This window comes from Myodes glareolus, chromosome 7, assembly GCF_982192425.1.
Source record: "Myodes glareolus chromosome 7, mMyoGla1.1, whole genome shotgun sequence".
NCBI lineage: Eukaryota > Metazoa > Chordata > Mammalia > Rodentia > Cricetidae > Myodes > Myodes glareolus.
Genome location: NC_142032.1, coordinates 16,074,840 through 16,102,256, shown reverse-complemented (window position 1 = coordinate 16,102,256; position 27,417 = coordinate 16,074,840). Strand labels below are relative to the sequence as shown.

The 27,417-nt window shown below is 43.8% G+C and overlaps 1 protein-coding gene across 2 annotated transcripts in view; it reads right to left on the bottom strand.

Annotated features, from left to right (window-relative positions):
- Positions 1-27,417, bottom strand: part of Armh3 (armadillo like helical domain containing 3) — a 200,793-nt gene that overhangs the window by 24,776 nt on the left and 148,600 nt on the right. For both annotated transcript variants that reach the window (XM_048439101.3, XM_085694012.2), the window contains one exon: positions 11,419-11,497. In XM_048439101.3, the coding sequence (XP_048295058.1) occupies positions 11,419-11,497 (79 nt within the window). The remainder of the gene's footprint in view (positions 1-11,418; positions 11,498-27,417) is intronic.

Below are 27,417 nucleotides of genomic sequence, written 5' to 3'. Positions count from 1 at the left end.
TAACTCCTGCACGCCAGAAATGGGAGTCAGCTCCCATTACAGATGGCTGTGAGTCATCATGTGGTTGCTGGGAATTGAACTCGGGACCTCTAGAAGAGCTGTCAGTGCTCTTACCTGCTAAGCCATCTCTCTAGCCCCTTAAAATCAATTTTTAATAAGAATAAATATAGAAGACTTCCATTATTCCATTTCAAAATCTACTGTAGACCTAAACAATCAAGACAGTGTGGCCAGTGTGGCAGGATGGCTCAGTGGGTAAGAACACTAGCTCTTGCAGAAAGTCTGAGTACCAGTACCCAGTACAGTATGTGGTGTTTCATAACCATGTGTAACCCAAGCTTCAGGGATTCTTCTGACCTCCCTCCATGGGCAGTGTACACATGCAGTGCATACATACATACATGCATGCATGCAAAACAGTCACAAATACAAAAATAATACATCTTATAAAAAGACATTGTGGCCATATATTTGATGTATAAACCAATAAAACCATGATCAACAGACTCCTTAACACACCAAAACATTTAAATTAATTATCTATTATTCATTTACTTATTCATTTCATTTTCAGACTAGGTTTCACACAAGACTGGCCTCAATTTTACTCTGTAGTACAAGATGGCCTAGAGGAAATGCTTCGCATCTGGATTACAGTAGCTGGTTACACGTTGCGTTGTATGCAATTATACTTCAACAAAGTTGAATAAAAAATAAATTTTTCAGTAAACTGCCATGACTAGTATTAAAATGTACACAGTCTTAGGTAAAAAGCTTGCCTTTTGTGATGTCATTATTCCACTGCAGGTTCAGACAAGAATGCTTGGGATTGGTATGCTGTTCAAGTTCTCGATATTTCAACAGTGAGAGGATCCTTCTTCTTTTGTACCTCCTTCTATCTCTGGACCACCCCCAGTCTTCCCTCATGAATCAGTGGTGTCTAGAATGCTGTCCAATGGGTACTAGTCAGATGGACACTTGACTATCAGTTGTACTTGCCTGGACCTGACACACAGGATCACTTCTCAAGCTCAGGAATACAAACTCCTACCTTTAATACTGTCAAGAAAGGTCCTGTTTTTGCCTTTTCCATAAAACTGAGGCAATGGTGTAATGTACTGGATGACCATGGCTCTTCAAGAGGAAACTCACTCTGAGTTTCAGTCAATTGTTTCTGGAATTGTAAAGATATCACAGTTCATAGGAGGTTTAAGAACAGGGAGGTTTATGATGTGAGATTCTCCTCTGTATGCTCTGAATACCACTGGTGAATAAAGAAACTGCCTTGGCCTGTTGATAGGGCAGAACTTAGGTAGGCGGGGAAAGCTAAACAGCATGCTGAGAGAAAGGAGTCAGAGTGAGGGAGAAGCCATGTAGTCCCGCTGGAGACAGACATGTTGAAACTTTACCCAGTAAGCCACAGCCTTGTGGTGATACACAGATTAATGGAGATAGGTTAATTTAAGCTAAGAGTTAGCCAATAAGAAGCTAGAGCTAATGGGCCATGCAGTGATTTAAATAATACAGTTTCTGTGTGATTATTTCGGGGCTGAGCAGCTGGGACGAACAAGCGGCCTTCTAACAACGGTTACTCACACTTCTTAGGCTTATGAATGGTCCAGAGGAGCTGAAGCATCACCCCAAACACAGTTACTAAGAGGTCCACAGGAACACACACCCTGCAGCAAAGGTCTAACACCAAAGTAATGATCTGATGCCAGGCACGGAGGCCTGTGCCTGCATTCCTAGCACTTTCCTAGCACTTGGGAGGTGTAAGCAGGAAGATCAGGAGTTCAAAGCCAGCTTTGACTACATAGCAAATTCCAGGTCAACCCGAGACGAGGCACCATGTCAAAGAAAAGGAGGAAGGGAGGAAGGAAAGGAGGGAGGGAGGGAGGAAGGAAGGGAGGAAGGATGGGCCATGTTGGGCAGGGTGGCACATGTGTGACACTTGGGAAGAGGATGCACAAGGTCACAAACCAGTTTAAACCAGTGTTGTCTACCTACTAAGTTCTCATCTCAAAAGAGAAAACCCCCAAACAGTAGTGCTCCTCAAGGACAGATGCAGTTCTGGAGTTCATTTAGCTCCTAGATTGGTACAGCAAGTACTTCTGTACTCTCTGCACAAAGAATTCTGGGAAGAGTCAGCCTAGGCAGGCATCCATTTCCTGTTTTGTCCCAAAGAGTTCTGAGAGTTTCCTTCAGAGGTAAGAACTGGCTGAAAAAAAAAGAAAGAAAAGAATGGGGAGGGGCAGCCCGTAACACACACACACACACACACACACACACGCACACACACACACACACACACACACACACACACCAAATCTAAAGCCAAGAGCCAAGAGCCACACAAACAGCAACCTGTCACACACACAAACACAAAACTACACATGTGTTGGGTATCTGCTCCTCCACTGGGCACTGAAAAGGATTTTCTATCTGCGATAACTCGATTTTCTCCTAGAGAACTATCAGTTAATGTGACTTGTTTGGAAAAAGTGATTCAGAGGGTAAAAGTCCACCTCTTGGCTTTCGGAGAATCGGTGTGTCTGAAAGGCAGCACTTCCTGACTGCAGGCCTCTGCATGTAACACGCACAAGTTGGTTGCTTTTTCTTCTTCCTTCTCTATTTTCATCTCCTATAGTTCAGGAGCAAATCCAATTTTAAAACCAATTTAAGCTGCCCAGTTCTCACTGTCAGCCCATGCCTTGCAAGCCAGCTTCCAAAGGGCTTTCTACTGCCTTGAGACTCATTGATCTGGCAGACTCTGCCTGCCCTTCAGTCAGGGAGACCAGATAATGAACCTCACAGTGGGTGATTAGTGAGAGGCCATCACTGGTGAAAGGACTGGTGATGGTGGCTCTCCTTAATTTCCCTGGGCAGTCACCCACCTCCCTGACTTACTTGGCTCAAGCCAGACAGCCCTGTGAAACTTTCTTTGCACTAATTACAGATCTGACACATGCAGCCTCTGTGTTAGCACGACATCTAATCATGTTTAGAGGTACTGAGGTAACAGGAGTGGAGGATACAGGAACTCCATCAGGCCTTTAGCCTCTGTCCAGATGCAGCCAACAGGCACATCCCCACCTGAGGTCTCTTTCCTTGCAAACATGCTATTTCAGAAGAATGAAACCCTGAGCTGAAGAAGTCACCATCTCTCGACAGAGACAGTGGTGTGCACTATAACCCCAGCACTTGGGAGGCAGAAGCAGGGGGAATTAGAAAGGAATTCAAGGCTAGCCTTCTCTGATCCTAACTCATTAGTCTCTGCCTCCTTGCCAGGGCTCGCATAACTCCTGCCCCTAACAGTCAGAATTCCATTTGTGAGCTATGCCCAGCTTTCCTTTCAGCTGAGTGGGTTATTTTTCAGATTGCAATTACCTCGTGATTATGGTTGTTATAAAAATTCAAAATACTGTTATGCGTCCTAAAACTATGTCAAGGGAGAGATGACTCGGCATTTAAGAGCATTGGTTGCTCTTGCAGAGGACCTAGGTTTAGTTCCCAACACCCTAATAGTGGCTCAAAATCAACTGTAACTCCAGTTCCAAGGGTTATCATTCTCTTCTGGCTTCCACGGGTACCATGTGTAAACATGGTACACGGACATACATACATTATTACAAAATAATAATGACAAAAATATTTCAAGTCAAATACAACTTTAACAGAGATACAGCTTTGCATAAGGGTGCCTCCAGCCTCTGCCACCATCACAGTGGCGGGGCTGCTCTGCAGGGACGTGGAGGACGACGCGGTCTGCAGCCTGCCTGTCACTCCTCGAGCACTGCTCCTTCCATGCACTGACCTGGGACTTCACAGCTGCTGTGCTGAGGAAGACCAGCCATTCTACATCAAGGAAGAAACTTCTGACAACGGCAGACACAATAATAAGCCGAGCTCCTCTCCACCAGTGAGTGACCCCTGCTATCGCTATCCCCCATGTGGCTGTGCAACACGACTTTAGACTTTTGAATAAAACAGACGCGCTACCTTAAAAGCAGTTAAGAGGTGACAGTGGTGGTGCACACCTTTAATTTCAGCACAGAGGCAGAGGCAGGTAGATTTCTGAGTTCAAGGCCAGTCTGGTCAACAGGCAGAGCCACACAAAGAAACCCCATCTCAAACAAACAAACAAACAACAAAAAAGCAGTTAAGATGCTGAACGGAGATATAGTTCAGTTGGTAGAATGCTTGTTTAGCATGCAAAAAGCCCTGTGCTAGATCCCTGGTACTGGTACCATATAAATGGGCCATGGAAAGTAGCACAATTGTAATCAGAGCACTCAATAAGGTAGAGGCAGGAAGATAAGAAGTTCAAGACCTTCCTAAGGTACAAAGTGAATTCAAGCTCAGCCTAGGATATAAGTTTCAAGGGGGGGGGGATTAAACTTTACTGTGATGTATGTGTGTGTGTGTGTGAGCCTGACCTGGTTCAATTGTAGCCCTGAACAAATCAGTCTCATTAGTGTACTCACCTATAAAATCTTGTCTATCTCAAATATCTGATGTAGGATTTCAGTAAATAACCCATGCAAAAGTACTCCCTCAACAACCATAACGTGTTCTTGTTCTTCTGTGAATTTAAATCTGTTTTAAATCCAAGATACTTCCTTCCCTATGCAGGGTCTCCCCCTGGTCCAGCTGAAAGCACCACCCGCAGCACAGGACCTGGACACTGACTCCCCTGCGGCCCTTCTCAAGATGCCAGCGGAGTGTGAGCAGCGTGCAGGAGCCGCCCCTTCCTCTGACTCTGTCTTTCCAGTGAACACACAGCTCCACTGACATGTTTTTTTTTGCCCAGCAGGAAGGTGGGGTCAGACAGCTAATGTCTCATCCCACGTCTGTCCCACGTCTCAGTCAGAGTTCCCACGGCAACCGTCACTCACGGGTACAGGCTATCGTGGAAACGCACACTGTCAAGTACAGGAAGCTGAGTTACGGCTATTGTGGAGTCTTAACTCTTGAATATGAGTCTTTCCTCCATGGCTGCCTTGCATAATGGTTAGAACCGGGTTCTAAAGAGAGAAAACAGCATAGGGACACTTGGAGTATGCCTCAGTCACCCTGGTTACAATCCAAAAGTATTCTGGGACATTCCTTTCCTCAGAGGCTTTAAGTTCTTAGGGCTTTCTACCAATATTTTTCTGAGAATGTTCTCTCAAGCAAAGGCCCCTAAAGACACAGAGCCCTCAAAGTGGGACTCCCCTCCTATGAGCACCTCACTGTTTACTGCAAATAAACTAGGCTGGGCCTGGGGCTCAGACTTCTAGTTCTAATATCTAGAAGGCTGGGACAAGAGTATGGTCACCAGTCAGGAGCCAGATTGGGCTACTTGCTGAGTTCCAGGTTTGCCTGAGCCATTGAGCGAGACAGCTCAAAAAAACAAAACCAACCAAACAAAAAGTTAGTTATCATTTGAATTTCTAAATACCTAACAGTCACTTGCAGTTTTTTAAAATAATTCTTTGGTGTTTTGCCTGCCTATATGTCTGTGTGACGGTGTCAGATCTTAGAGTTACAGACAATTGTGAGCTGTCATGTGGGCGTGGGAATTGAAGCCCAGTCCTCTGGAAGAACAGTCAGTGAGCTATTTTGTTGTTGTTGTTCTTTTTCAAGACAGGATTTCTCTGTAGCTTTGGAGCCTGTCCTGTAACTCGCTCTATAGACCAGGCTGGCCTCAAACTCACAGAGATCCGCCTGCCTCTGCCTCCCGAGTGCTGGGACTGAAGGCGTGTGCCACCACCGTTCAACATCCCATTTGTAGTTTTTGTAAGATTTATTTTTATTTATATGTATCTTTGAGTATATGCAGGTATATAGCAAGTGTGTATCATGCGCTTGCTGGTGTCTATGGAAGCAAGAAAGGGTGTTGGTTACCTGAAGCCTGAGTTACAGGTGGCTGTGAGCTGCCCACTATGGACTCTGAGAATCAGGTCCTGACATCCTGCAAGGGCAGCAAGTGTTCCCTGCTGCTGAGATAGCTCTCGACCCTGCAGCAGTCATGTGTGATGGCTCTTAGGGTCAGGAGAAACCGAACAATTTAGACAGTTAACTGAAGTAATATTTAGCAGCTTTCAGCCATACTCTGTTTGTAATAATACTTTTTAAAAAATGCCTGCCTGCTCTTCTAAAGGTCCTAAGCTCAATTCCCAGCAACCACATGGTGGCTTACAACCATCCGTAATGAGATTTGGTGCCCTCTTCTGTCCTGCAGGCATGCATACAGGCAAAATACTGTATACACAATAAATAAAATAGATCTTAAAAAAAACCCATAAAGATAAATATTAAAAAAAAATGTTCTGTGGGCTATCAGGATGGCTTAGCCAGTACAAACACCTGCCACCAGGCTTGAATTTGACCCCCAAAGCCCACATAGGATAAGGAATAAATCAACTCTGAGCATGCAGACACACATGCCCCCACATAATACATGTAAAATGTGTTCTATACAATGCTATACAGGCTTCCTCTGGATCCAAAATCCAAAGCTCTAAGGAGAGAAGAAACTTAAAAGGAAATGACAGGAATTAAAACCTCAGCAAAGAGAGCTGGAGAGATGACTCATGGTTAAGAGCACTTGCTGCTCTTCCAACGGACCCAGGGTCAATTCCCAGCACCCACATGACAGCTCACATTGTCTGTAACTCCAGTTCCTGAGGATCCAAAACCCTCACAAGACACACATGTAGGCAAAATATTAATGCACATAAAAATAAATCATAAAAAAACTCAGCAAAGATTGCTAACACAGCTGGCTCAAGCCTATAATCCCAGAGTTTGAGAAGTAGAGACAGGAATCAAACACTTTAGGTTATTCTCAGTTACAAGGGAGTTAGTTCTGGGCTAACCTGAACTACATAAAACCTCAACTCAAAAAACAAGGCAGGAGTGGTGCACAGACATACATTCAGGCAAAACACTAAGACAAAAAAAAAAATCTAAACAGGAGGCAAACTGATTGCAACTACATCAGACTACATCATAATAATCAAAGTAACAACAATTCCTAATGTAGAAAATGAAAGGATCTGACTGCATCATCTACATTCCAGGGATATTCCAGCAGAATGTTTTTCTCTCTTAACATTCTTCCTTTGGGGAGGGTGTACTGGGAAACTGAACCAGGAGACTCCAGTAGGCTAGGTGAAGAGGCAGCAAACTGGATTTTGAGCTATATCCCAACCCTTAAGATTGCCTCAGAAAATCCATGACTTTATATTTGGAGACATTTTTAGAAAGCTCCTAGGCCACTGGGGTGAAAGTAAGGCAGATAGGTTTGTCTGCCTTAGAAACAGAAAGCAGAATGCTGGTTGCCAAGGTAGCACAGGAAGAGGAACAGGGCTGTTCAGAGGACAGAGTTTCAGTTCTGCAGGAAGGAAAAGCCTCAGAGATCTGGGGCATAACCACGTGTGTACTGTTAAGCAAACCGTTTCCTACACCCTAACCATTGTTAGGATGGCAAATCTTTTCAACTACAATTTAAAAAGAGGAAGGTTTGCCCGTCAGTCCTCACAACATGCTTGGCATTGATAGCCCTTCCTAAGTGTTTGTGACTGAATCAAAGGCAAAGAATTAGGACGGGACTCTGGGTGCATTATGGAGGCCGAGGCAGGTGGATTTCTGTAAGTTAAGCCAGCCAGGGTTATACAGAGAAACTGTTTGCTTGCTTGCTTGTGTTTTTAAAGGGAGGAGCAGAAAGGAGACAAGTGACTAAAGACTGACTTGCACTTAAATTATAAAAATACATAAATTTAGAAAAACTTCACAAATCTAGGTGGTCATAGATGCTCCAGTCTCTAATACCAGCACCTAAGAGGCTGACACACGAGGAACTGAAGGCCAGCCTGGGCTATATAGTGAGTTCCAGGTTAGCCTAGGGTATAGTGTATAAGCCTGTCTTTTAAAAAAAAATTCATAAATCTTTATAGGAACAAAATGACAAGCTGGGCAGGCAGGGCTAGCAAAGGGTCTGTCCTACCTGACCTACTGTATGCTATAAACCCCAGCTAACATATATTAAAAGTCTTTAGGTCTTACCTTAGAAGTATTTTAGAATCTGCTAGGGATTTTAATCCTGTTTTGCTTTTTTTTTCCCCTCCCTACTAAGATAGCTGCTACCTGCTGTAGGGCCTTATTGCCCCCAAACCCAGCTCTTTGGGAAGCTGCAAATACTCTTGACATTGTGACATCAGTATTAACGTTCCTAAGTGAAGGGAGAGAAGCACTCCACATGTTGGAGATAGACAGGCAGTCAAATGCCTCTAATCTGATAAAAACAAGTGTGTTATAGTGCTATCATTAGCAGCCCTCAGAAACAGTTGGGGAAGAGAAACAACTATTTTGAGAACAGAGTCCTGGGATAACAGCATCCTGTTAGCAGTAATGAGCACATGAGCACACAATAACTCTACAAGCGCAGAGATTAGACTTGGCTTTCCACCAATGATCCTGCCTGCCTTCTGTAGTGTCACGGCTACATATAACTACATGAGGACTTCTCCCACCTTGGTGGTGCTGGGGTGTGAAATCAGGATTCCATACATGCTAGGCGAGCACTCACAAGCACTCTACCTGGCACGACAGCCCCAGCCCTCTTCCCCATTCTTGAATAAATGGAATTCCCTTCCCTAGGATCTGCCTCACTTCTGGCTTCTAGACTCAAGAAACATTGTTCACCACTTTTAACCTTGAAAGAAGATGAAAGAGGGTGAGGACAACTTGTTAATCTTTCCTTTTCTGACTTCCTCATGCACTGCAATGGGCTTTTATTACTGGCTGGTGGCTACTACTTGGACAGAACTCCTGCGGCTGACCTTCCCAAGCTGCTGGGGATGAACACCGCACGTGGCTTTCAGGTTATCCAGAGCTTACAGTGGTAGGATCATCTCCTTTCATTAACATGCAGAACATAATACACGGACTGTTCTGTATAAAAATGACACAGTAGAATTATCATGAACTGGTCCACAGGAAAAGGGAGGATCAATAAATACCTCACAGACAGCTCCAGTACCAAAAGAACAGGAATCTTCTCTGCTCTATAGGCAGAGGAAAAAAAAGAAATGAGAGCCATTTATAAAGGCGGCTTTAAGTATGAGGATGGAGTCACACAGCTGGCTTCACAAAAGAGAACAAATATTTCAAAGGGAACAACTGACAGATTAATAGAGTACTATCCATCTGGCTGCAGGAAGAGCCACTGGGGGGAGTACTGAGAAGGCTCTCTGCTAGGAAAAAGCTTGCCTTGCCTGCTGCCTCGCTGGGTAAACCGAATAGCTTTCAAGAACACTGGAACACATGGTCGTAATACAATAGCTGGCTGGTCCTGCCAGTAAAAAACTCACAAGAGCTACAGTGATGCACTGGCAAGGAAGGAGAACAGAACACACATAGCTTCACTGGTTTGGAATTTATTCCTTGGCTTTTCCAACTTAGAACGATGGGACACAAGAAAGAGAATTAGGTATTTATGTGCGTATGTATGTATTATGTAGAGCAAGTGAGCGTGTGTGGAGTGTCTTTTTTCAAATGATTCTACTTTGTGTGTGCACACACGTGCACATGCCTCTCACTGAACTTAGAGTTCACGTATGCAACCAGACTGGTTGGCCAGCAAGCTCCAGGGATCCATCTACCTTGGCCTTCCTAATGCTGGGATTACAGGCATGCCTAGCTTCTTTATGTGTATACTGGGGCTTGAAACAGCAAGTGCTTCACCCAACCAAGCCATCTCCTCATCATCTTATTTTGTGCCTTTGATGCAAGACTCAAAAGTCTCTGAATGAAGCAGCAAGGTGGGGCACACCTGCCAGAGAGCCAGGAGCTGAGGGTCATCTTCACCTACACAGTGAATATAGCTATATGAGCTAAATTAGGCTATATGACCTGGTTTTATGTATTTTCCTATGTAAACAGTACTTTTATATAAAGTTATGCACTTATCAATTATTATTCTTTTTTTTAAATATTTACTCATTTATTATGCATACAGTATCTGCCTACATGTGAGCCTGCAGGCCAGAGAGGGCACCAGATCTCATTACAGATGGTTTGAGCCACCATATGGTTGCTGGGAATTGAACTCAGGACCTTTGGAAGAGCAGGCAATGCTCTTAACCACTGAGCCATCTCTCCAGCCCCCATCAATTATTATTCTAATACAAATCCTTATTTAAGTCAGGTAGTGGTGGTGTACATTGTTAGTCCCAGCACTCAGGAGGCAGAGGCAGGCAGATCTCTATGAATTTGAAGCTAGCCGGTCTACAGAGCTAGTTCTAGGATAGCCAGGGCTACACAAAGAAACCTTGTTTTGGGGGAAAAAACAAGCAAGCAAGCAAGCAAACAAACAAACAAAACTATGTCTTCCAACAAACAAAAATCCCACTTATTTAAAAAAGAAGAAGAAGGGAGCTGGAGAGATGGCTCAGCGGTTAAGAGCATCGCCTGCTCTTCCAAAGGTCCTGAGTTCAATTCTAGCAACTACATGGTGGCTCACAACCATCTGTAATGAGGTCTGGTGCCCTCTTCTGGCCTGCAGGCAGACACACACACAGAATATTGTATACATAATAAATAAATAGAATATTTAAAAAAAAAAGAAGAAGAAGAAAAAGCCTCAGAAGGAAATGCTAGTTTCAACTCCATGCCATGATGCAGCCCCATTTGTACTTTCAGATAATGCAGAGCTGAGTACAGGCAATAGGGGGGAAGGGGAATCAGGCCAGACTCAGGTAAACAAATGTATGAGGCTGTCTGCATCTTCAACTCAGACAATACCACAGAAAACCTGCTCAGAAATAACTGTCCAAGGGAAAGACAACTCAATCACTAAAGAAAAGCTATCTCAATGAGAGCTGATGCTTCAATGAGCCACACACCTTCAGTTTTCCTGTGGCAGGAATTTGTGTTCATTTCTAAGTTCTCATGCCTTATTTATTTATTTATTTGTTTGTTTGTTTGTTTGAGTTCTTAAGAGAGGGTGGCACACAGCCCAGGCTGTCCCTGAATTCACTATACAGCCTAGGACAACCTAGGATAACTTGAACTCCTGCCTCCATCTTCCAAGTGCTAGGATTACAGGTATGCAACATCATGTTGACATTTCTGACTTTCAGAAATCAAAATAACTGATTGAGAGCTTAAAAAGTAATATTTTATCACCTGCTGCAAGACAGTAACTCATCAAATTTTATCTCATATTCTCTATATAATTAAACAAATCCTTCAGAAGACACAAATGAAGAAGGTATTACTCTATTTAAAGAATCAGCACGCAATCTTGCATTAACTCTTCTCAGCAGCCTGGTTTTAGCTCGAAGCTCAGTCACAGGATCCCATTAGCAGAAGGAAGACAGCTACTTGCTCTCCACCACCAGGGAGGCCATTCCACAGAGAGGAGTGACTTACCTGTTCTTCCGAGAGTTGAGATATGTGATTCACAGCAGCGTAGGACTCAATTTTGGGATTAAAGTGATTGATGATGGCTCTGAAATAAAGAATTAACATTAAGATGGTCCCAGATGGAAGATAATGATCATCCAATTAATAATGAGTGAGTGCGCCTTGGGTTAGTTTTTGTCTTGACACAAGCTACAGTTATCTGAGAAGAGGAAACTCAATTGGGAAGATGCTTCTATCAGATTGGCTTGTAGGCAAGTCTGAAGAGCATATTCTTGATTAATGTTTGATGTGGGAGGGACCCTGACACTGGAGGTCAGTGGAACCCCTGGACTGGTGGTCTTTAAAACTACAAAGGAATGATGGAGGACTGGAGAGACAGTTCAGTGGTCAAGGGCACCTGCTGTTCTTACAAAGGACCTAGGCTCAGATTCTAGCACCTGCACTGGGTAGCACATGACTGTCTCTAACTCCAATTCCAGGGGATTTGATACCCTCCTCAGGTCTCTGAGGACACTGCATGCACTTGGCACACACACAGAAATAAAAATTAAAATTAGAAAGAGAAGCATGCCAAGTAAGCAAGCTAAGCAGAACTCCTCATGTCTCTTCCAGTTCTTGCCGTGAGATTCATGTCTTGAGTTCCTGCCCTGACTTTGCTCTGATGGGATGACCTGCGAGAGCTTTAATATCAAATAAACCCTTTCCTCCTCAAGTTGCTTTTGGTCAGGGTGTTTATCATAGCATTAGAACAAGGGTAACTGCCCTTTTCCTAAACATGAGGTTACAAATGAAAGTGTACAGGAAACTGAAATGGGAAGGATTTAACAAGTTACCGAAGCTAGGCAGAGTGGTGCACACCTTTAATCCAGTACTCAGAGGGGAGACAGGCAGATTTCTGAGTTCACCCAGCCTGCTCTACACAGAAAAACCCTGTCTTGAAATCCCCCCACAACCTCCCCAAAAAGTTATTGGAAAATTCAGTCAAACGTTTCTGAAGTGGAAATGAGCTACAGAGAAAAGCACACAAGTAAAAAACAAGTCACGCTAAGATTCCTTGAAATGAAAAAGTAGCCAGGCACTGACTGTCCACTAGGGGGCGTGGTGTTCCAGTTGGATTGAGGTGTATCGCATGGGTACTCGGTGGAGTTAGACCAACACTAGATGAAATACAGTCACTGAAAAAGCTAAGCTTTACCAAAGCTGACATTCAGTTCTCAAGCTTGCTAATGTGTAGATCCAAACCAAAACTTAAATTCCAGGCCTTGGACCCAAAATCAGAGCATCACTTTCCCCGTGATCAATTGTGCTCATCCAAAGTCACCACATCTTATTAAATCTACCTCAAAAAATCTCTGGGGAGCCAGGGAAAAGTGCTTGTTAAGCAAATGTGAGAATCTGAGTTCAGAGCCCCAGCACCAGCAATAAAGCTGAGCATACTTGTGTGCCTCTGAAATCTGAGTACGGGGGGGAGGAGGGTGCAGAGACAGGGGGCTGGCCATCAGTCAGTGTAGTGAAAAATAATGAATTCTGGGTTCAGTGAGAGGTATTTTAAATTAGGTTCCCATGGTTACAATAGTGACAGGGATGGCTATGAAGGCTGCTCCACAAAAGGAAACACTGTCTAGTACTGTAAATCTAACCAAGAACCCAAGGCTTGAGAGCTCGCAAGTCCCAGGATGAACCCTACCACTATTATTCTGAAAATGGATAAAATGGACTTATGGTCAAACTGTCCTACAGTTTTGTATCTCTCTACCCCCAGATTAGCATAGCTCTCAGACTTCACTAGAGTCGTTTCTCTGTTGGAGGGTGGGCTATGCAGAAACTCAGTATCCAAAGCAGACCCCTCCAAAGGTTCAGGGACCATCGTGCAGAAGGAGTGGAAAGATTCTAAGAGCCAGAGAGCAGGAAGAATGAGAGCAGGCACAGCAGTATCACCTGAACCACATCACCCAGGAACTCACAGCAGCTGGAGTTGCCTGCATAAAACCCAGCCATTCAACTTTCCTGCACGGAATGGGAGGGGCCCATGAGTCCCCACTACAGCTGAGGAACTGGGGACAGGTGGTGGTTTCTGGAGGAGGAGGAGTGAATTTTCTTTAAGGGTGTGCTCCTGGTAAGTTGGTTACACTCTAGTAATGGCCTCACCTAGGGGTTTATGGGCAGTGCAAATTGTAGTCAATAGGTTATTAAAAAAAAAAAGAATAAAAAGGATACAAAGTTAGGGAATATTAGGAAGTAGAAATGGATCTGGGAGGAGTCAGAGGGAAGAATGTGTGTGTGGTGAATATGACTGAAATACACTGTATAAAATTCTCAAAGAATTAACAAAAATATTCAAAAAATATAAAGTGAAGAAGCAACTAAGGAAAACATCTTGATGTTCACCTCTGGCCTCCACATGTGCCCACGTAGGTGAGTGAACCTACACAGATGCTTAACACATTCACACAGGATGGGCGGTGGTGGCGCATGCCTTTAATCCTAGCACTCGATCTCTGAGTTTGAGGCCAGCCTGGTCTATAGAGTGAGTTCCAAGACAGCCAGGGCTATGAAGAGAAACCCTGTCTTGAAAAATATGAGAGAGAGAGAGAGAGAGAGAGAGAGAGAGAGAGAGAGAGAGAGAGAGAGAGAGACAGAGAGAGAGAGAGAGACAGAGACAGAGAGAGACAGAGAGAGACAGAGAGACAGAGCTTTCCCTGATTTTCTCTTCTGGTCCCAGGTACTTCAGGAGCCCAAGGATCACACCATAGACAACCAATCTTGAAAATGGCACAGAAATGGCATCAAGAAACCCCAGTCACAAAGACATGACTCTCTTAAGGGTGTTGACCCCAAGTTCCTAAGGAACATGCATGCGCTTTGCCAATAAACACCACAAAATGGGCTGAGGAAGATGCAGGCAAACAAGGCTAAGGAAGTGAGTGGACATGCAGAGACCATCAAGGCTCTGTGATCCTGAGGTGGTTAAAGCCAGGATGCCAAAGGCCCCAGCTGCAAGCTCTGTCTGTTGTCATGGCTCACCCAACCTTGTGAAGCAGATTTGAGGCTACATGCTTATTAGTCACAGGCTCTTGCTAACTATAGTCCAAGGCTTAAACCATAGCCAAGGTTCCAGATCCAGGTCAGCCTTCAGCTCCTACTCCTGTCCCAAGTGCCCTGGTCCCTGTGAAAGCCCCACAGAAAAGGCTTCTTGTACACCTACAATTGGATATATGGAGGAAAAAGCTCAGTCTTTACTGTATAGTGTGGGAAACAGAGGAAGCCCTAGGTGTTCGAGGTCCTGAGAGATGTGTATTACTGACATGGGCATGGCCATGTCAAGGACCCCATGGGGAAAGACAACATCTTCCTCTGCTCCTACAGGATCCAGCCATGACAAGCTCAACAGAGGCCCCAGTCTCGGTAGTTTACCTTAAGGCAATACCTGGTTCCAAGAAAGAACACAAACTGAGACCACCTAGGCACCACCCAGGATCAGACCATCCAAAGGAAATTCCTAATGTTCCAACCATTTTAGATAGGATCACCTCCCAGCTTTTCACCAGGACACCCCTAGACAAATGTCAGCCAATCCGGGGTCCTGAACCTTAGAAATCCCTCACCCCTGCCTTCGCTATTATAAAAACCCAACCTAAACTGAGTTCGGGGCTCTCCCATCACTCCAATATGTTGGATCCACAGTGAGTCAGAGTTTGCAAACTTGTGTAAGAATAAAGGCTCTTTGCTTTTACATACAGGACTCAGTCTCCTGGTTGGTTTTGGGGGGATTCTGTGATCTGGGCATAACACTCCCTGAGTTGATTGTGAGTACAGAAGATGTTCATCATAGTTTTCCCCCAGATATCTACAGCCTGAAGAATAGTCCCTTAGAGACTGTTCCTACCAAAATTAGTTGAACCTACCTCCCTTGATTCAACTCGATACTGTGAATCCTGCCTCTTCTGTTTATCTGCATGTAAAACCCCACCTCCTTGTTCAGTTCTATATAATAAATGCACTAAGGTTCCAGGGTGCCGTGCTTTCTGTAATGGTCTATCCTGTTCCTTTAGGAGACAAGCCCCACCTACTCACTCTCCTGTCCACCAAAACAAGTGGAGCTTCTTTGTAAAAGGAATGGAGGGCCGCTTTCCGCCGCCCGCCCGGCTAGCTTTACCTAAAATAATTACACATAAATTGTATTTTTTAAAACATTGTTTGGCCCATTATCTATAGCCTCTCATTGGCTAACTCTTACATATTGACTAACCCATATCTAATAATCTGTATGCCATCACGAGGTCGCAGGTTAAGATCCTTCCTGGTAAGCCACCACCTCGCGGTGGCATACACATTAATAGAAATGGGTTAATCAAGATGTGAGAGTTAGCCAATAAGAGGCTAAAACTAATAGGCCAAGCAGTGTTTAAAAAAATACAGATTCCATGTAATTATTTCAGGGGTAAGCTAGCTGGGATCCGGGCGGACACGCAGCCCGCCGCTTTTACACTTCTTCCTTTTCCATATCTCTCCTGAAAAGGTAACTTCTCCTCTCCCCCCATTCTCTCTCTCTCTCTCCCTCTCTTCACCTCTCTCCTCACCCCCTTCTCCTTCCCTCTCTCCTTTCCCCTTCCCTTCCATAACTTGCTTCTCAGGGAACGATGCCATTTTATCAAATTAGAACAGCCCTGCGTTCTATCTGCATGAACCCCGACCTCTACGCACACCAGCAGCTTTGGTGGTGAGTTTTCCCCTTCCAGTCAGCTAAACCCGAGGAATTGACCGTTGAGCTCCTGGCAATCCCCTAGTGTTCCTAGAAATGGGGGGAATGCTCCCAACCACAGCCTTCATGGCTACAGTTGAGCCCTTGGCTGACACTCATCTCTGGTTGTTTCCCACAGATAAAAACGTGCCTGGACAACCCAGGGTGGTCCTCGCGCTAGCACAGAGCAAGCTGAGCAGTGCGTTTGCTTTAGGGTCTGGGGTCCCTCAGATTTTCCTTTCTCTTTCTTTTCTTTTGGACAGCTCTCAAGTGGTCCCCGCTGTGAGAGACTGTTCAGGACGGCCTCTAGCCTCTGGCTTCCGAGTCGCCTGAACCCAGAATCAGTCCACCTTCATTAACACCTGGCCTATAGAGAGAAGACGTTCTTCAGCAGGCCTTGTAATGTTCATTTGCTGTTTTCACGTTTTCAGCTATGGAATACAAACCTTCAAATTATCAGTCACCCGCCTGTGAACGCTCTGCCAGTGTTCTGCCCCATTCCTGCCACCACTACTGCTAGTCACGTGGAAACTGACAATATTAGTCGGATCCGCGAAGCAGGTGTTTTCAATACTAGCCTTTGCTCCCCGCCGCCCCGGCTTGTGGTGTGGCAACATGGCAACAGGGCAGATCATGCCTCTAGGTCTCTCTTGTAATTATATTTAAAACTCCTGAAGCTCAAAAAACATGGCTTCTCCATACAACATGTGACCACCGTCATTTTGACTGAGGGTAAGTTACCTTACCACCATCTTAACTGAGGTCAGGAGCCTTCATCACCATTTTAACTGAGAGCCAGGTCAGGTGACCAAGTCCTGTCATCTTTACTGAGTTATTCCCTGCCTGGTTCCCCAGTGCTGGATCTGTTATATGTGTGTTTTGCGCAGTGGCATGCCTTTGGTAGGGCCCACCAAGAGCATCTACTTTGCCCAATTCCTGTTCATTCTGTGTGTGTGTGTGTGCATACATGTGACTTAAATGTACCTATGTTTACTGTTAAATATTATAATTGTCTGTTCCTTATATCTCATTCCAGACTACAAAGCAATAATTCTCATGTTTTAAATTGGTATGTACTTTTAAGTCTCTTAATCCAACCCTGCTTTACCTGTTGAGAGCCAATACAATCAAGCTTGGATCCAGCTCTCCAGGCAGATTCTATACTGTAGTTATACCTGATAATCAGCCCTCAACTGTTCAGACAGAGATCTGGGGAATATGACATTTAAATGTTTAATTATTAAAAAAATACCTTTCATAATAAAAAGAGACAGGTTGGCTCCTAGCAGCAGCACTCTATTTCCTCCAAAGAAGACAGAAGACAAATGGGCACAAAACAATGTCGATCCGCAATTCATTTCATCTGCCAAGTGCTGATCACTGGGCAAAACTGTCTTTCATCTAAACTGAAGATCTCCAGACAGTGGACAGAATCACTGGAATTGACAGCCTAGTTGCTCAGGTTAAGGAAGGCTTGTCTTCCTACAGACTTCTTAGCCCACAGGATCTTCTGGAGCCTGGCAGGCCCTGCACTAAACAGCAAAAGGCAAATATGACCCTCACCAACCATGGAGGACCATGAGGAGTAGCTCTAGGTGCCAACTAAGCAAGTTCTCTGTCATTTTTTTTAATCAATAACTCAAGTAAAATTTTATCCTTCTCCAAGATCTCTGATGCAGTTTGACAGTTGGGAGGTTTTGTCACTTAAAAGGACAACCTCACCAAACAAATTTCAATAAGCTACAAGTTAACAAAATTCTCTCTCACACTGCCTTTCATAGTCTTAAAGATATTGTAAATAACAGTCATTCTGATATAAATATGCTGCCGTTTAAAACTTCATACACCCAAAAAATTCTTGTGAATTCCATGGAGTCAAATAAAAGGGTCGACCTTAAACAGGTCAGATACATCCCTCTCAATTCCCTGGTCCTAATTTTTCCCCTAAACTTAACTTTGTCCTCTGTTTTGCCAATACCTTAAACAGGTCTAAGAGATACCAGATATTTCCATACCACAAACACCAGACAGGAGCAAAGAGACCAGCTACCTCAGGATGTGACCAGCACCCAGATTTCTCTTTCTCCCTGAAAGACAATGCTCACAAATAAATAAGCAGGAAGCAGTCTTGAGAATCGGCTGTTCCAATTCCTGTAACCTGTTGTGCCTAATCTCCCACCTTTTTAATTTTAAAAAAGAGATGGGAATGTAATGGTCTGTCCTGTTGCTTTAAGAGACAAGCCCTGCCTATTCACCCCCATCTGTTGAGGCAGGCGGATTTTCCTTCCACTTCCAGCCTGAGCTTCTTTCTTTTCCATCTCTCTCCTGAAGAGGTATCTTCTTCTCTCCCTCCCCGTTTCTCTTTCTTTCTCGCTCTGCCTCTCTCTCCTTGTCTCTGTTCTCCCTCCCTCTCCTCTTTCCCCTTCCCTTCCATAACCCACTAAATAAATATCCAACTTCACTCTGCATGATGTGCCTATCCGCCTCTGTCTTTTACCCACTGTGGCTCCTCGTGGGACTGGCTGACCCTCCAAGGTCTCTCACCGGCCATGTGGCTCCCACTGTCCCTTGTAGCCCGCTGTGGGGGAACTGGTACCATTTTATTTTTACCATTACAGTTTCTCTAGCTCAGAGCCCAGACTACCGGATCCCAGCTATTTCTGTGTGTTCACTGTGTCTGTCTTTTCTCCATTCCTTGGCCACCCTAGTCAGATCCGTCCCTGGAGCCATGGAGGACATGGTACTGTGTTTCAGGTAATATGTGCAGCTACTTCCTCCTATAGGAGACCAAGTTTAATTCCCACCAGTACTAAGGACTGACTAGAGTTAGGGACTTAGTTAGAGTAGCAAAAGGGAAAAAACAGAAATTTACAGTAAGAAAGACTGACAAACAATGCACTAACTAGATGAGGAGGGCAACAGTGCAGTGATATCACAGATATTGTAAAAAAGGCACTTTACATTTCTTAGGTTCTTCCAGAAACTTATAAACCTAAGAAAAACATCAGACAGCATGCGGTACGCATCTGTAATAACAGAATTCAGGAAGCAGAGATGGAAGGATTGACAGTTGAAGATCAGTTTAGATTATAGAGTCTCAAAAAACACAAGGCCTAGAAGCCAGGCCTGGTGATGCCTTTAATCTCAGTACCCAGGAGGCAGAGGCAGGAGGGTCTCTGAGAGCTAGAGGCCAGTTTGGTCTACACAGCGAGTTTCAGGACAGCCAGAAATATATAGTAAGTCCATGTCAAAAGGTGGAAGAAGAAAGAAGGGGGTGCTAGGGTTGTTGCTTAGTGGTGGAGTACATCCTTAGCCCCCATAAAGCTCTGGGTTTAATCCCTAGCCTAAAAAAAAAAGGATTAAAGAGTAATCAAGGAAGGGATAGAGGGAAGGAAAAAGACAGGAGGGGAAACAGGAAGGAACAAAAAAGCTCAGACAAATTCCACCTGGGGACATGCTACAGGGTACCACACTTCTTAAGTCACTAAAGGGCATGAAAAACAGAACTAGGAAAAATGTCATAGGCCAGAGGTCACTGGGAGACATGGCAAGTAAATATAATATAGCGGTCCGTACTGGGACCTGGAGCAGGAAGAAGATACTGGTAGGGAAACTGAAATTTAAATAGAACAGGGAGTTTAGTTAAGAAAGACATTATCAGGGCTGGAGAGATGGCTCAGAGGTTAAGAGCATTGCCTGCTCTTCCAAAGGGCCTGAGTTCAATTCCCAGCAACCACATGGTGGCTCACAACCATCTGTAATGGGGTCTGGTGCCCTCTTCTGGCCTGCAGGCATACACACAGACAGAATATTGTATACATAATAAATAAATATTAAAAAAAAGAAAGACATTATCAACGCCGGTTTCTTTGTGTTGATAAATGAGGCATGCTAACACGAGACAAGACTAGGAAAGGATATAAAGAAAGTCTGTATAGCTTTGTACTTTTCCTGTAAATCTACAATTACTTCAAAATAAGTTTATTAAAAGGAGATGGTATAAGTCTCAGTATTTTCTTTTAGTATAGGTTATTGATAGTAAAGAATTAGACAGCTATCCCATCTGGTTCAATTAAAGTATAAATTAGAAATTTAAAAAAACATAGTCTGACTACTTATTCTGAATGATTTCTGGCAAGTGATATTATCTTCAGAAAGTGCCTGGGAGCACTAACTATAGGCATATAATAAATATTTGCTAAAAATTATTTAAACCCAAGAGGATTCTAACAGTAATAAAGCATAAATACATAACATTTATAAAACAGTATACTACATGCGGTAAGAGAAACTTGGAAAAGCAATGCGGAACATCTAGTACAGTGTCTAGCGCCCAGCTGGTCCTCAGTAAACATTCAATGAATCGATAAATCACATAGAATAGAAACGGGTCGGAAGCCTGGAAAATTTCGTTCTCCAGAAACAATCAAACAGAGCAGATTAAAGTTGAGATTTGGTGTTGTGGGATATTTATACAGTGTGTGAAAATGTGGTGATTGGTGTGTAAAAAACTGAATGGCCAATAGCTAGGAAGAGGTTAGGTAGGGACTCCTAGGGACAGAGAGAAACTCTGGGAGAAGGGCAGAGTCACCAGCCACATGCAGAGGAAGCAGTATGGAAAGATGAGGTAACAAGTCATGAGACAGACAGTAGATTAAAATAAATGGGTTAATTTAAGAAATAAACTTAAGTTATTAAGTTAGGAACAAGCCTAAGCTATAGGTCAAGCTTTCATAATTAAGAGAAAGTTTCTGTTATTATTTGTGAGCCAGTGTCAGAAAGAAAAATCTGTTATAATTGCTTCCCTGAACAGCACATCAAAATGGAAAAAGCAAGGATTTTAGATGTAGAGAAAAAAGGCCTGAGTTAAAACCCTGATTCCCCAATGGGCACTGTGGCACACACTTATGATTCTAGCATTCGGGAGGCTGAAGGAGTGGGCTAGAAGATTTAAGGTAGCCTGAGTTAATGAGACTCTTGTCTCAAAAAATACAGGTGTTGGGATATATTTTGGAGGTAAAGCACCCACCTAGTATGTATAAGACCCTGCTAGATCACCTACTACTAGAAAACAAATCCCAATTCTTGCACTTACTTGCTGTAAGAAAGTAATCCCTTTAAGCACTGGCTTTTTCATCTGGCTGGATTTCCGCTCTAAAATTTCTATCATATTTTCTTGTTTCTAACTAATTTGCCCTAAAAGTAGATAGGTAGAGGTAGGTAGGTAGTTAGGGGTACAGGGATGTGTGTGTGTTTTACAGGGATTATCACTAAGTTAAAATCCTCATCTGGGTTGTTTATGTTGTTTTTTTCTTTTATGCAATTTCTCCTTTCCTAAAGACCATCCTGTGACAAACTATACAATATACTACAGAGCGTATTCTGGGTATCTGATGGTTATTCTTAATAGAAACCTTCAAATACACTGGCCTGAGCAGGGGACGGCATGTCTGAGTGGTGTATGTCAGAGGACAGTTTGTTTGTCTGAGGTTTAGTTATTTAATTTTATACTAACTTTTCTTTCCACCTTCACAAGTGTCACAAACACGTCCATTTCATGCAATAATAAGCTTCTTACCTTATGGAGCCAATGAATCTTCAGTCCATACAATTCAACAACAAAAGCAACAACAAAAAGCAATTTCCCCTGACGCCTGTTAACAGCAATGCATTACAAGCCTCAGAGACTCTGCTGATTAACATTTAACAAAATAAAACCCCAAATAAGAACTTCTCCCAACCTTTTCACTTTGGAACTATCTAATCAAAAACTTCACTGACTGGCCTTGTTGGGGCGTTCCTCTAAGTTATCCCCAGGTTTTACCATCCATGTCCCTTCTTTATACTACTGTGGCTTCTTTTTTCAAGACCAAAGATCAAAAAAAACAAGTGTATATATTTAAAAAATAAAAAAAGGAACTTTAGTATGGAAGGCATTTTGACAAATAAGATAGTGAAGATAAAGAACATGAATATAAACAATGAACTGGCAGGAATGTGGAAATGGGGGTGCGGGATAAGCAAACAGTAGTAAGAGGCCTGGGGATGTAGCTGCATTGGTACCATGCTTGACTAGCATGAAAGAAGCCCTCGACTCAACCCCAGTACCACATAAACTAAGTGTTTGTGATCCAGCCCTAGCAGGTAGAGGCAAGAGAATCGGGAGATCTGGGATAAATAAAAAACTGATCAAAGTAACATATCGTTTGCATATATGAAGAGGTCACAACAAAGCTACTAATTATGTGCAATTAACATATGCAGAAAGGAGGTGGGTGGGTCTTTTGACAGCTGACAGGAAGAATAAATAAGCCGCTGGCTGAGACATCAAGTTGCTTGCTTGCTGTACTTATTGATCCAAGTTTGTCCAGTGGCCTAAGAGACTATTAGAGACTCTGACTAAGTTTGTGCAATGAACCTGCTGACTGGAGGGCATAGACTGGAAATATGTGCCACTGACTACATCCTAGCAACTCACATTCTTCGCCATGGGGGTGACTTGAGCCAGCATTTTTCTTGATTTCTAAGTGAAAAACACATGTGTCACCCCAGGGTCATTATTTACCTACTGGTTCCACTTTCGCGCAGCTGGTAACAAGTAGGTAAAGGTTCACAACCCCTTAAACTGGAGACAGTGGAGGGTCAGCATGTATGAAACCTACAGGCGCATGGCCTCTGGGCAGCTGCCGCCTCCTTCACAGTTGGATGTGCAGGGCTATCTATTTGAGGAGTTTAGGCTTTCTACCTTGATGCATGGCTCTGTTTGGTGCAGGTTTCCACCTCATCACCTGCTGGAAATTAGGAAATAGGCTATAGCTACTTTCCTTGAAAAATGAGTTCATTCATTCTCATTCATTCCCTGTGTCTGCAGGAAAACAAGCTGAGGTCCAGTTCTTGTGTCCCCAAATCATACATTTCAGCCAAGACACTGCAGGCTTTATACGTAGCTAAATAATCTCTTGCATTTCCATGTGAGAAATTGGTGCGGGAGAACTGTCTGTATTCTGTCAATCATGTTTTAAATAAACACTGATTGGCCAGGCAGGAAGTATAGGTGGGTCAACCAGACAGGAAGTAGAGGCGGGGAGATGAGAACAGGAGAATGCTAGGAAGGAGGAAGCCCATTCCTCCCATTCCTGCCCAGACCACCGAGAAGCAAGATGTAATCTGCCCAGCTGAGAAAGGTACTGAGCCATGTGGCTAACATAGATAAGAATAATGGGTTAATATAAGCTACACGAGCTAATAAGTAGCCTGAGTTAATGGGCCAATCAGTTTTATAACTTATAGAGATCTCTGAGTGATTTTCTTTGGGACTTGCCGGCTGTGGGGGTACCAGGCAGGACAGAAACCCCAACAAGCTGACCCCTTCATGTTACAAGGAATGACCTTCCTTCCTGCTTGCTTGATGCTTTTTCCAGTTTCGACAATCACAATGAACTTAAAGAAGAATACCCAAAGGAGCTGAAAGAGCCACCTCTTCTACAGAGGACATCAGAATGTATTCTTCTTAGGTATGCCCACATTTTAGCAAATCTTTCCCTCAATGAGTAAACAGTATAAATCTTCCTAGAGATGACATACTCACATGATGAACCAAATCTTCTGAGATCCTAGTAGTCTATATTTCAGGTTCCCATTCTTTTTCAAGACAGGGTTTTTCTGGGTAGCTCCAGCAGGTGTGGAACTAGATAGATCAGGTTGGTCTATACCTCAGAAGTCCACCTGCCTCTGCCTCCTGAGTACTAGGATTAAAGGTATGCACCACAACTGCCTGGCCTCTTTTTTTTTTTAAGTATTAGTGTTAAAATTCTATTTCATTTTATGTGCATTGGTGCTTTGCATATATTGTCTGTGTGAGGGTGTTGGATTCCCTGGAACTAGAGCTACAGACAGTAGCTGCCATGTGGGTGTTTGGATTTGAACCTGGGTCCTCTGGAAAAGCATCCAGTGCTTCCAATTGTTGAGCCATCTTTCCAGATCCCAGGCTCCCTTCCTATATCTACAGGCAGGCCAGAAACTGCTGACTAGAAATGCTCCTAGGGCCAGAAAAGGAAACCTTGGGAGCCTGGGCTTCCTATCTCTGGAAGCAAGATCTTGCTTCTCTCTCAGAAACACACACCTACTAAATGTAAAGGAAAAAATAGGCCATTTGAAATTATATATTAAATTCTTCTGTTTCTCCTGAGAAAACAAAAATCCCCAGACATACCCTAGGAGAAATTCTAAAGAGTGGCAATCACCTCAAAATCCCCAGAAGTAGCCTAATTTTAATTAATGGTAAACATTCTTATCTTTTGAATATGATTGAACATGTTCCAAAAATGGCATGAGACAAGAGTCTGAAATACTTTAATTCCATCTTATTCTCATTAGTCCAAGCAATCAATTATTATAAGACAAATTTTAAGCATGAAGAGGGAAGGAGACAGAAAAATAAGCAACTCATTTAGGCTTCTTATCACTTCAAAAATGGAGGCAAAGTTTCAGCAGTTTAAAGGTGAGGATGGAGAGGCTGTTCTGTGGGTCCTACACTAGGATGAGAGCCTACCAACCAGAAGAGCCAGAAACACACCTGGTGGTAGAAAGGGAGGACGATGGGTCACATATGAACAAAGGAGGGAAAGGCTGCCCAGAGTTCTGAGTGTTCTGATGCAGGCTGTCAGTTCATGTGCTATAGGGAGGTCCCAGTGTTCATGTGTAGGAGAAATGGGACGGTGGATCATATGGATCACACACTGGGTTTCAAGGACTCTAAGAAAAGAATGAAATTAAAAGACATGGAAAGAGGTTTATTTTCTATCCCAGGGGAACCTTTTAGAATTCCTCAGGAAAGGCAATCAGCGAGACTGCCAAAGTAATTAAGTAAGTGAACACTTACCATAAAGCCCACATCAGTTAAGTGAGCAGAGATGAATCTATTAGAGTGCACTGTCAGCTCTGAGCCTGCAGGTGCTAACCACTGAGCCGGCACTGCTCTGCTATGGATACGCTCCTCTCAGTGAGAGCCGGAACAGCCGGAACAGCACTTGCCCTTCCCGCAAGCGCAGAAGAGGGCTGCTCACCTGCTTTGGCAGTGACTTATGGGGCTCCCTTTAGAATCCTGACACAGTGGTTTCCAGTAAAAAGCCCAGTGTCATTGCTATGAGTAGGTGGTGCTGGCTACAGAGAAAAACCTTGCAAGGTAAAGAAGATGGTGAAAGAAACAGCTGAGGAGCCGGACGGCAGTCCTGCTGGTAAACATGGCTGGTCCCTAAACAAGAGCTAAGTGAAGAACAAACACTCTGCCTTTTAAGTACAGTGGTCTCAAAACAGAAAAAAGTTAAAATTATCCTTTGCAAACTACCTTCTTGGAAAAAGAGACAGGACCAAGGACACTTCTGCCAACATCGGTATTGGCTTTGCTAATGAATGGAAGAAAGACTCAGATTTTCAACAGCCTAATCAGTATCACTGTTTAATAAAACTGCTGTTTGCTAGAGGAAATGGTTCTGTATCTCAAGATTTACCAATGGCACCTGAACACCCTTTGGTTCTATTTTGTTCTGTAAACAGACTAAATGACAGCTCATTGTCAGACTGCACCAGGGACCCTCAAAATGGGAACAGTATACAAGTAGCTGTGGAGACAAATTTCAAACATCAAATTCATTTTAAAAAATATTATCAAAGGCCATGTGTCTATTACTCCAAGGAGAAACTGATAAACTTCTTACTCTAGAAGAGACTTAATGACTGCCGGGCAACAGATGTGACTAAGTGAGGAGGTACAGACGGGGCTGCAGCACGACCTGGATGCTGGAGAACTGAGGACACACGCAAGCCTGTCAGCTTTTTCTCCCTACGCCAACAGGAGCAAACAGAGCTGGGGAAGAGGATTTGCAGCCACACTTTCTCTGTCTGCAGCAGGCCTGCAGTTCCCTTCAGTGCAGGGCAGTGGTTAAAGCAGGGAAGCTGGAGGGCTATGACTTAGACCAAGCAGTGCTGCCCAGGAGGGGTCCTAGGAGGAGGATAAATTTGGGGCCCTGTTCTTTGACAGCACCTACAGTAATGGCTAGTAAAGCAGGGTGAGAGCCAGCTCTAAACATTCATCATCATAGTGCAAGATGAAGGCCTTCAGGGGAGGTCTACCGAATCCCAGAGTGAGAAACTGAAGCCGGGTGGAGCAGGAGGGACTGGCTCAGGCAGATTGTCTCCACGGGAGGTTGATGTAATTGTTTTATGTTTGCAAAAAGGCTTTTAACTGTTTTCTTTCCAATGTACCAGGGAGAGTGAGTGGGCTTCCCTCTTGAAAAGGCGAGGCTACAAAAGGAGAAATAAGCAGTCGTTTGAGAGCTTGGAAGAAGGAACTTCTGCGTTCTCTTCTCCTTCACCGCAGTGACAGCATTCCCAACAATCAAGGAATATGCTGTCCCCAGGGAAAGTCCGATGGTGTCTGAAGAGAAGAGACTCTTGTGTATCCAGACTGTTCTGACAGGTATGTGAATACCTGCCATTTGCAGGCACCATGCCCGGAAGCAAGAGAGAAAAGGATGATTCCAGATACCCAGGAGTGTGCGACTCCTGGGGGGGACACAGCACATATACTTTCTGTGGTAGAAATGTTGTAAGGACTAAGACAAAGAATAGACAGGGTTCCTCAGAGGCAGAGAGGAGGGGCACTTGGCTCCTCTTTAGGGAGGCATACGGAAGGATGGTATTTGAGTAGTCCAAGACACACTGTTTAATCATGCACGGAAAGGGACTTCCCTACATGGATGGAAAGTAATATCCACCTTTTACTAGTTACACAAGAGCAGGGTTGCTAGTAAGTTAAATTTGTAATTCAATACTCAAAATTGTCAACTAAACTAAACAAAAATGTGTACTTTCTCACCTAAGATCTCACTTTACACTTTCTCCAGCCATGAGATCTCTTCCTAGTGGAGTTCTGTTTGATCAGTGCTAACGTAGATACTATTGGAGACACACTGAAAACTGCAGCCCCAGAAGAGCTGATGCATCTGGCCTCCACGGGCGCCTGTGTGCACACCACATACACATAAACAAAACCAGTGATTAAAAGTGCACCGTGCTCTTGCAGAGGCCTGAGTTCAGATCCCAGAACCCATGTTGGATGGCTCATAACTGTGCAGCTCTAGTACCTTCTAGTAGGCTTTGGCAGGCACCTACACTCATGTGCACATCCTCCACTCACACACATAATTTAGAATAAAAATAAATGGATCTTTTTCTTTCTTTTTTTGTTTTGTTTTTGTTTTTTT